This window comes from Trichomonas vaginalis, chromosome III (assembly GCF_026262505.1).
Source record: "Trichomonas vaginalis G3 chromosome III, whole genome shotgun sequence".
Lineage (NCBI taxonomy): Eukaryota > Parabasalia > Trichomonadida > Trichomonadidae > Trichomonas > Trichomonas vaginalis.
In genome coordinates this window covers 11,721,697-11,731,954 of record NC_067205.1, presented here as the reverse complement: position 1 = coordinate 11,731,954, position 10,258 = coordinate 11,721,697, and the positions used below count along the sequence as shown (strand labels likewise).

The 10,258-nt window shown below is 33.3% G+C and overlaps 4 protein-coding genes across 4 annotated transcripts, besides 1 other annotated feature; all 4 read left to right on the top strand.

Annotated features, from left to right (window-relative positions):
• Positions 1-1,134: 1,134 nt before the first annotated feature.
• Positions 1,135-1,172: a mobile genetic element.
• Positions 1,173-1,879: 707 nt separating this feature from the next.
• On the top strand, positions 1,880-3,054 carry TVAGG3_0684550 (glycine-rich protein family; the record flags this gene model as incomplete). Its single annotated transcript, XM_001303958.1, has 1 exon — positions 2,320-3,027. The coding sequence occupies one exon, from the start codon at positions 2,320-2,322 to the stop codon at positions 3,025-3,027; it is 708 nt and encodes a 235-aa protein (XP_001303959.1).
• Positions 3,055-3,188: 134 nt separating this feature from the next.
• TVAGG3_0684540 (glycine-rich protein family) lies at positions 3,189-4,322 on the top strand (the record flags this gene model as incomplete). The annotated part of the gene is made up of 1 exon (XM_001303959.1): positions 3,189-4,322. The coding sequence occupies one exon, from the start codon at positions 3,189-3,191 to the stop codon at positions 4,320-4,322; it is 1,134 nt and encodes a 377-aa protein (XP_001303960.1).
• Positions 4,323-5,006: 684 nt separating this feature from the next.
• On the top strand, positions 5,007-6,365 carry TVAGG3_0684530 (glycine-rich protein family; the record flags this gene model as incomplete). The annotated part of the gene is made up of 1 exon (XM_001303960.1): positions 5,175-6,323. The coding sequence occupies one exon, from the start codon at positions 5,175-5,177 to the stop codon at positions 6,321-6,323; it is 1,149 nt and encodes a 382-aa protein (XP_001303961.1).
• Positions 6,366-6,822: 457 nt separating this feature from the next.
• TVAGG3_0684520 (glycine-rich protein family) lies at positions 6,823-7,971 on the top strand (the record flags this gene model as incomplete). The annotated part of the gene is made up of 1 exon (XM_001303961.2): positions 6,823-7,971. One exon carries the CDS (start codon positions 6,823-6,825, stop codon positions 7,969-7,971), a length of 1,149 nt encoding a protein of 382 aa, XP_001303962.2.
• Positions 7,972-10,258: the final 2,287 nt, after the last annotated feature.

Here is a 10,258-nt window from a genome sequence, read left to right as displayed (position 1 = left end):
TGATAGAGCACGTTTTTAAATATTAATTAAAGTAAATGTATATTTTGTAAAGATTCTTGTTAATAAAAAAATAAAATTTTGAAGAAGAACACAAAATCTTCTGAAAAATAATATCACATAAACTCATATTATTTTCTAATATATAACTATTTATATAAAATCAAATTCAATGATCTTAAAAGCGAAGGATAAACCTCAAAATTTACGATATAATGAGTGGGAATATAATGCTTATCTATCATAAAACCATATGAAATATCAATTTTGCTTTACGCCTAATTTTTGACGACAATTAGCAAAAAATGTTAAATGTTAACACTCAGTCCATTTGAATATGAAAAATAAAAATTGACTTTGATTAAATGTTTTTATTTATCATGCAATTCTTTTTGCGACCAAAGATTTGAATAAAACTCTCAAAAAATAAGATAGCTTAAAAAATAATATATGGTAGTGTTTACTAATAGATGAATAGTATATAAATTCTATTAAAATGGATTTGATCCAAAAAATATATAAAATTTGATCATAAATAAATCGTTTTAAATTACTTCTTCATTTAAATTATTAACAATTATTTTTGGTTTTATATTTTTTTGGATCAAATCCATTTTAATAGAATTTATATACTATTCATCTATTAGTAAACACTACCGTATATTATTTTTTAAGCTATCTTATTTTTTGAACTTTTATTCAAATCTTTGGTCGCAAGAAGAATTGCATGATAAATAAAAACATTTAATCAAAGTCAATTTTATTTTTCATATTCAAATGGACTGAGTGTTAACATTTAACATTTTTTGCTAATTGTCGTCAAAAATTAGGCGTAAAGCAAAAATTGATATTTCATATGGTTTTATGATAGATAAGCATTATATTCCCACTCATTATATTCGAAATTTTGAGGTTTATCCTTCGCTTTTAAGATCATTGAATTTGATTTTATATAAAATAGTTATATATTAGAAAATAATATGAGTTTATGTGATATTATTTTTCAGAAGATTTTGTGTTCTTCTTCAAAATTTTATTTTTTTATTAACAAGAATCTTTACAAAATATACATTTACTTTAATTAATATTTAAAAACGTGCTCTATCAAAAGTTCCAAAAATTCAATATTTTAGCTTTTCTGAGGTGTCACTTTTGATGAATTTCTGTTTACAACATAAATTTAGCGAAACTTACGCAACTAAGTACGTTCGTTTAATACAGGATGAGCCCTGCCCAGGTGATCCACCATGCATAGCCCTAAATAAGATCGAAATTATAGGTTCTGTTGAAGGTTCAAACAATTACATATTAGAAGATTTTAATTTAGAGAATGAAGATGACGATGTTAGCATCATTGGCCATATCTCGAAGAATGCTTATAAAAACAACTAATTGGCTGGATTCCAACCTATACTCAATATAATATTTTTAATATTTTGTAGCTTTATGATTCGCTTCAGTTCTCTACCACACACTTTATTTATCTAAATCAATTTTATAACTATTATCCATGTATTTTTAGCATATTTTTTGACGTATTAAATTATATCATTAAACAAAAGTTTTTAACATGCAGTTTTATAGAGAGGCATTATTTTGCATTAGTGTAATAACAGTCTCATACAAAAAACGCACTAATCTTAAAATCACGTTATATTTGGAGAAAATTCCAAGCAAGAAACTTAGAGTAGTAATAGTTTTGCATAGTGATCCTATATAACTTAGAAATAATAAAGACAGTTTACGATCAATGAAATATTTAAAGGTATTCCAAAATTTTATGGATAAGAAGAGCTGTGATTTAAAATATGCTAACCTGCAGACAAAGGAAATTCATTTTAATGCAGATGAACTGCATATTTTTACGATGTTTTCAAGAAGATATGATCCGTTAAACTGTTATCATATCATCTAGTAGATGATTCATTAGGAAGAACTAACGTAAGTTTTGATGAGAACAAAAAGAGGTATGTATTTAGGTATCCTTGTATTTCAAATAGTCAATGTACTGATTACGTCGTTAATTTACCCATCGGAGTATATAAATTCGAGTTATATGGAGCCTCCGGAGGCTCAAAGCCGAATAAAGTGTCCACATATATAGATTCTAATGGCGAGTGTTCTAGTCAGGATATAGTTCTTGCTGCTCGAGGCAACACAGTATGCAGAAAGCAGAATAGCAGAGGTAGCTCGGGCGGATACATCTCTGGCATTATCAAAATTTTTGAGTCGACAACCGCTTTTCTTACAATTGGCGGGCGAGGAATTCATTCATTTATTATTCCAGAAGCAAACTCAGATGCATGCTATTACCCACAAAATATGGTCCCAGGGGGCTATGGGGGTGGGGGCTACGCAGCTAACTGGCATTTTATTAGTGAGAATAGTGGCGCAGGGAGCGGAGGCGGCCAAACATGTGTCAAATTCGATAAAAACGATCTCTGGCATCGTGTGATTGTGAGTGGGGGCGGCGGCGGCTCAGACAACACCGGCGCTGACTTCTCAACATTCAAAGGATTCGACGATGGCTCTGGAGGTTCGGGAGGCGGCTTTACCGCTCAAGGTTATTGGCAAGATGTAAATTATTTTGGTGAAAAATCTGCAAATTCGAGGTTTGGCTTCAGCTTTGGATATGGAGAATCTGCACAGCAACATGGATCATTAAGTGATTACGGAGTGAGATCAGCCGACGGAGAGAGCGATCGTCCAGGTGCAGGAGCTGGTTGGTTTGGAGGATTCGCAGGGATGAATGGAAATGCAGGTTCAGAAGGAGGAAGCTCATGGGCATTGACGAGAGCTTTGGATTATCCGAAAGAATTCATCACTGCATATGATAGCTTCCATAATTATATTGGTAGCGAAAAATATGGATTTGATTCCACAAGTCCATATTTTTTCGATAATGTTCGAAGTTATTCTGGCGTTTGGGAAGGTGATGGGCAACTTGTCATCACAATACTATGTACATTAAAATGCAGCAAAATATACTATACAAGGAATCATTATTTTTTCTTGTTGGGCCTCGTTTAAAAATTTAAAATTCACTGCTATATTTGCTTTTTTATTTGAATTTTAATATTTTTTCTATTTAAAAATGATAGAATATATGTGCTATTCTTTAACGAATAGAGCTTCAATTTCTGCTAACAGTTCAGAGCATTAATGCTGGCAATCAAGCATAGAATAAACCTATGCTTTCATATCATCTTGATAATGAATTTCTTGGAACGGAAAATGTAAATGTAGATTATATGAATAAAAGATATATTTTCAGGTATCCATGTACATCAAATAGTAAATGCACAGATTATGTTGTTAGTTTATCGGCTGGTGTGTACAAGTTTGAATTGTATGGAGCATCTGGAGGTTCAAAAGAAGGAAGAATTTCTACATTCATTGATTCTAGTGGAAATTGCATGAGTCAAAGTATTGTTTCTACATTCGGAGGAAACACAAAATGTAAACAGTTGAACAGCCGAGGAGGATCAGGGGGATATATCTCTGGAATAATAAAAATTTTTAAACAAACAACCGCTTTTTTCACAATTGGTGGGCATGGAATCTATAAGTATAATAATCAGGTAGCTAATACAGAAGATTGCTATTTCACACAAAATATGATCCCAGGAGGATATGGTGGGGGAGGTTATGCAGCTAATTGGTATCTAAGCGTGGAAAATAATGGGGCAGGGAGCGGAGGCGGCCAAACATGTGTCAAATTTGATAAAAACGATCTCTGGCACCGTGTGATTGTGGGCGGTGGTGGAGGAGGTTCGGACAACTCTGCAAGTGATTTTAATATATTTCTTCAACAAGATGATGGCTCAGGTGGTTCAGGAGGTGGAAAAATATCACAAGGTTATTGGGTTAATGGAGCTTATAATGGTGAAAGATTGGCAAATTCAACATTTGGCTTCAGTTTTGGATATGGAGAATCTCCTCGACAATATTCATCATTACATAATCAAGGAGTGAAATCTTCTGAAGGTGCAAGCGACCGTCCAGGTGCAGGAGCTGGTTGGTTTGGAGGATTCGCAGGATTGAATGGGAATGGAGGTTCGGGTGGAGGTAGTTCATGGGCATTGACGAAAGCTTTGGATTATCCTAAAGGAAATATCATAGTTTATGATAGTTTCCATAATTATATTGGGAGTCAAAAATACGGATTTGATTCCACAAGTCCATATTTTTTCGATAATGTTCGGAGTTACTCTGGCATTTGGGAAGGTAATGGAAAGATCATCGTCACAATCTTGAACCCATTGAAATGTAGCAAAATGTATTATTCAAGAAATCATTATTTACTTATGTTAGGTCTTGCATAAAATTTTATCCTGGATTCTTAAGATTTAAAAGAGCTATGTTCATCTGTAATCTGTCTTTTTCTCAGTATTTCGATCTTTAATCTAATTCATTAGAATAAGTACTTTGCTATTTTTTCCTACAATTTGAGTCTAGATTTATTCTTCAATTTATGCATTACGATGAAAAACATTTTATATAAAACAATTTTGATTTTTTTTGAATCTATCGATCCTTAATTTAGTGCATTTTTCTCCAGATTTCTTAATGTGAATTACATATTTTTGTACTAAAGTAGTTTTTCTCATCAATAATAATTAGAACATAAGTGTTAAAGGGTTTCTATCTGTGAATATTTTCATTCTTTCCGATTATTTTAAAATTGAACTCTATATTTGATTCCAATGCAAAAAACCCTGACTTAATTTGCATCTTGTGAAGTTCATTCGATTGGACTTAATACATTAAGAAACAAGAAAATATAATATGGTATATTAATTCAAAACCTTTATCTCTTGGAAAATTTTGCAACCTAGTTATATCAAGCACAAAGCACAAAGAATAGTACAGGTCATAAGTTGTGCATGTAATAGAATACATAAAATATTTTTTTACAAATCTGCTCATATTATTTGATAAGTTTCAGGCGATGAGGATCAGGCGGATTAATAAAAAACCGTTTTTATTTTTTTTGAAAATGCAGATTGTCCATATCGAGTATTGTAGTTTGTCCTTGATCAAAGTGACAGAAAATATGAAGTACATGGTTGAGTATCATGAAAGGATTCTGTCTAAGGCAAAATTAAAATAAATTATGTAAATTCGAATTTGATAATTCTAAATAAATGTGTTAGTTAGTCAGTATAAGTGGTTAAATGATTTCATATCATCTTGTAAATGAATCTATTGGGACTGAAGATGTTATTGTTGATGAAACTAATAAAAGATATATCTTCAAGTATCCATGTACATCAAATAGTGAATGTACAGATTATTTTGTTAGTTTACCTGCAGGTGTGTACAAATTTGAGTTGTATGGTGCCTCAGGAGGAGCAACTGAAGGAAAAGTTTCGACTTTCATTGATTCGAATGGAAATTGCACGAGTCAAGAGATTGTAACTGCATTCGGCGGAAACACAGAATGCAAACAAGTTAACAGCCGAGGAGGTTCGGGCGGCTATATCTCAGGAACAATAATACTTTCTAAAGGAACAACCGCTTTTTTCACAATCGGAGGTCGAGGAATATATAATTACAGCAAAAAGATGGCTGACAACGATGAATGCTATTTACCACAAAATATGATCCCAGGAGGATATGGCGGCGGAGGATATGCTGCAAATTGGTTTCTTTTCGATAATTATAACGGTGCAGGGAGCGGAGGCGGCCAAACCTGTGTCAAATTTGATAAAAACGATCTCTGGCATCGCGTGATTGTGAGCGGTGGTGGAGGAGGCTCAGACAACTCTGCCACAGATTACAATACATTTCTTGAACAAGATGATGGCTCAGGTGGTTCAGGAGGTGGAATTATTGCGCAAGGTTATTGGGAAGATGGAGAATATAATGGTGAAAGATTGGCAAATTCAACATTTGGCTTCAGTTTTGGATATGGAGAATCTCCAAGACAAAATAGATCATTACATAATCAAGGAGTACAAACTTATCATGGTTCTAGTGATCGTCCAGGTGCAGGAGCTGGTTGGTTTGGCGGTTTTTCGGGAATGAATGGTAATGGAGGTTCAGGAGGTGGAAGTTCATGGGCATTGACGAGAGCCATGGATTTTCCAAAAGGAAACATTATAGCATACAATAGTTTCTATGAAAACATTGGTAGTCAACCATATGGCTTCAAGTATGAAGATGGATATTTTTTCAATAATGTTCGAAACTATCCAGGTCTATGGGAAGGCAATGGACAACTAATTTTAACAATCCTCGGCACTTTGAAATGCCCTACTTTCTATTCATCATACTTCTCTTATTCTATCTTCTTCTCTTTTATCTTTATAGAATTAAAATAAAAATTTGAGAACATTTTCCACCAGATATCCACCATATTAAATTAAATCTAATACATTAAACAACAATATAATAATATGATAATCATCTGTGTACGTAATTTTAGCAACATATAGATTGAATAAGGATTATTATGTCGAAACTTTCATCAATAAGAAAATTTGCAAACCAGAAAGGTGAAGAGAGCATAATATATGCATGAATTTGCAAATGCGATTTTATGGGTCTCATACAACTATTAATCAATTAATTCTAATACATTAAACAACAAGAAAATATTAAGAGAATCACCTGAGTACAGTAAAACCTTTCATAAAAAATAAATGCAGTTTAACCTTATTGAATATATTAGTATGTCCTTGAACAAGGAGACCAGTAACATGAAGTACATGGTCGAATATCATGAAAGGATTCGGTCTAAGGCAAAATTGAAACCGAACAAAGAAGTTAAGAAATTATGATTCCATCCGTTATAGTCGATAAGTTTATATAAGTCGTTAAATGATTTCATATCATCTTGTAAATGAATCTATTAGGACTGAAGATGTTATTGTTGATGAAACTAATAAAAGATATATCTTCAAGTATCCATGTACATCAAATAGTGAATGTACAGATTATTTTGTTAGTTTACCTGCAGGTGTGTACAAATTTGAGTTGTATGGTGCCTCAGGAGGAGCAACTGAAGGAAAAGTTTCGACTTTCATTGATTCGAATGGAAATTGCACGAGTCAAGAGATTGTAACTGCATTCGGCGGAAACACAGAATGCAAGAAAAAGAATAGTCGAGGAGGCTCTGGCGGTTATATCTCAGGAACAATAATACTTTCTAAGCGAACAACCACTTTTTTTACAATCGGCGGTCGCGGAATCTATACATACAAAATTACAGAGGAACAAACAGAGCGATGCTATATCCAAGAAAATATGGTTGCTGGAGGATATGGCGGTGGCGGATACGCAGCTAATTGGTATCGAAATGAAGTTGATAATGGCTCAGGGAGCGGAGGCGGCCAAACATGTGTCAAATTTGAGAAGAACGATCTCTGGCATCGCGTTATTGTAAGCGGCGGCGGTGGTGGCTCAGACAATAGTGCTAGCGTGAATACTGAGTTTCGAGGTCCAGATGATGGCTCAGGAGGTTCAGGAGGAGGAATTATTTCGCAAGGTTATTGGGTAGATGGAAAATATAATGGCGAAAGATTGGCAAATTCTTCTTTTGGCTTCAGTTTTGGATATGGAGAATCTGCACGACAATATTCATCATTACATGAGCACGGTGTTAAATCTGCGGATGGTACAAGTGACCGTCCAGGTGCAGGAGCTGGTTGGTTTGGCGGTTTTGCAGGATTGAATAGAAATGGAGGTTCAGGAGGAGGAAGTTCATGGGCACTAACTAAAGCATTAGATTACCCCAGTGGAAATATCACAGTCTACGATAGTTTTTATAAAAATATTGGTAGTCAACCATATGCATTCAACTCTAGTGATGGTTATTTCTTCAATGATATTCGAAACTATGCTGGTATTTGGGAAGGCAACGGACAACTCATTTTAACAATTCTCGACACTTTGAAATGTCCCACTTTCTATTCATCATATATCCCTTCTTCAATATTATTCACTTTTATCATTTTAGGATTAAACTAAAATTTTCCGATTTGAAATGACGAACGTTATATTTTTTGATATAAAGCTAGATTTAAACTATTCCTCTAATATGCTATAAAAATTTCATATCACTACGTAACATAATAAAATCAAAAATTACTATGGGTTCAACTACTTAATCTTGTATGAATTTTATTTTGTTATGTTTTCCATAAGTTTGATTTTCTTGTCAAACTAAAAATGCATTTATGGAATTTGCATAATGATGAAGCAACATAGTTTTCATAAATCAATTTGTTAATATTTTTTATTTCATTTCCATGAAATAAGACTTGGACTTAGAAACCGAGAATAATATGTTTTTATCGAGAATTCAATTAAATTTCATCATTAACAACAAGAAAATATTACGATAATCATCGGTAACGTAATTTCAACAACATATAGAATATTATGTCGAAACCTTCATTTAAGAAAAGTTGCAAAATATAATTTAAAAATCGAATTGTCTATCTAATTAAAGAGGTCAATAGAAAGGCCAGGATCAGCTGATTCGTGTATTCAAGATAATGTGATTTTATTGTTTCATAAAGATATATTCATAAAATCAAGTAAAAACTTTCATAAAAAATAAATGCAGTTTAACCTTATTGAATATATTAGTATGTCCTTGAACAAGGAGACCAGTAACATGAAGTACATGTCGAATATCATGAAAGGATTCGGTCTAAGGCAAAATTGAACCGAACAAAGAAGTTAAGAAATTATGATTCCATCCGTTATAGTCGATAAGTTTATATAAGTCGTTAAATGATTTCATATCATCTTGTAAATGAATCTATTAGGACTGAAGATGTTATTGTTGATGAAACTAATAAAGAATATATCTTCAAGTATCCATGTACATCAAATAGTGAATGTACAGATTATTTTGTTATTTACCTGCAGGTGTGTACAAATTTGAGTTGTATGGTGCCTCAGGAGGAGCAACTGAAGGAAAAGTTTCGACTTTCATTGATTCGAATGGAAATTGCACGAGTCAAGAGATTGTAACTGCATTCGGCGGAAACACAGAATGCAAAAAAAAGAATAGTCGAGGAGGCTCTGGCGGTTATATCTCAGGAACAATAATACTTTCTAAGCGAACAACCACTTTTTTTACAAATCGGCGGTCGCGGAATCTATACATACAAAAACAGAGAACAAACAGAGCGATGCTATATCCAAGAAAATATGGTTGCTGGAGGATATGGCGGTGGCGGATACGCAGCTAATTGGTATCGAAATGAAGTTGATAATGGCTCAGGGAGCGGAGGCGGCCAAACATGTGTCAAATTTGAGAAGAACGATCTCTGGCATCGCGTTATTGTAAGCGCGGCGGTGGTGCTCAGACAATAGTGCTAGCGTGAATACTGAGTTTCGAGGTCCAGATGATGGCTCAGGAGGTTCAGGAGGAGGAATTATTTCGCAAGGTTATTGGGTAGATGGAAAATATAATGGCGAAAGATTGGCAAATTCTTCTTTTGCTTCAGTTTTGGATATGGAAATCTGCACGACAATATTCATCATTACATGAGCACGGTGTTAAATCTGCGGATGGTACAAGTGACCGTCCAGGTGCAGGAGGCTGGTTGGTTTGGCGGTTTTGCAGGATTGAATAGAAATGGAGTTCAGGAGGAGGAAGTTCATGGCACTAACTAAAGCATTAGTATTACCCCAGTGGAAATATCACAGTCTACGATAGTTTTTATAAAATATTGGTAGTCAACCATATGTCAACTCTAGTGATGTTATTTCTTCAATGATATTCGAAACTATGCTGGTATTTGGGAAGCAACGGACAACTCATAACAATTCTCGACACTTTGAAATGTCCCACTTTCTATTCATCATATATCCCTTCTTCAATATTATTCACTTTTATCATTTTAGGATTAAACTAAAATTTTCCGATTTGAAATGACGAACGTTATATTTTTTGATATAAAGCTAGATTTAAACTATTCCTCTAATATGCTATAAAATTTCATATCATACTGGTAACATAATAAAATCAAAAATTACTATGGGTTCAACTACTTAACTCTGTATGAATTTTATTTTGTTATGTTTTCCATAAGTTTGATTTTCTTGTCAAACTAAAAATGCATTTATGGAATTTGCATAATGATGAGAGCAACATAGTTTTCATAAATCAATTTGTTAATATTTTTTATTTCATTTCCATGAAAAAGACTTGGACTTAGAAACCGAGAATAATATGTTTTTATCGAGAATTCAAATTAAATTCATCGATTAAACAACAAGAAAATATTACGATAATCAT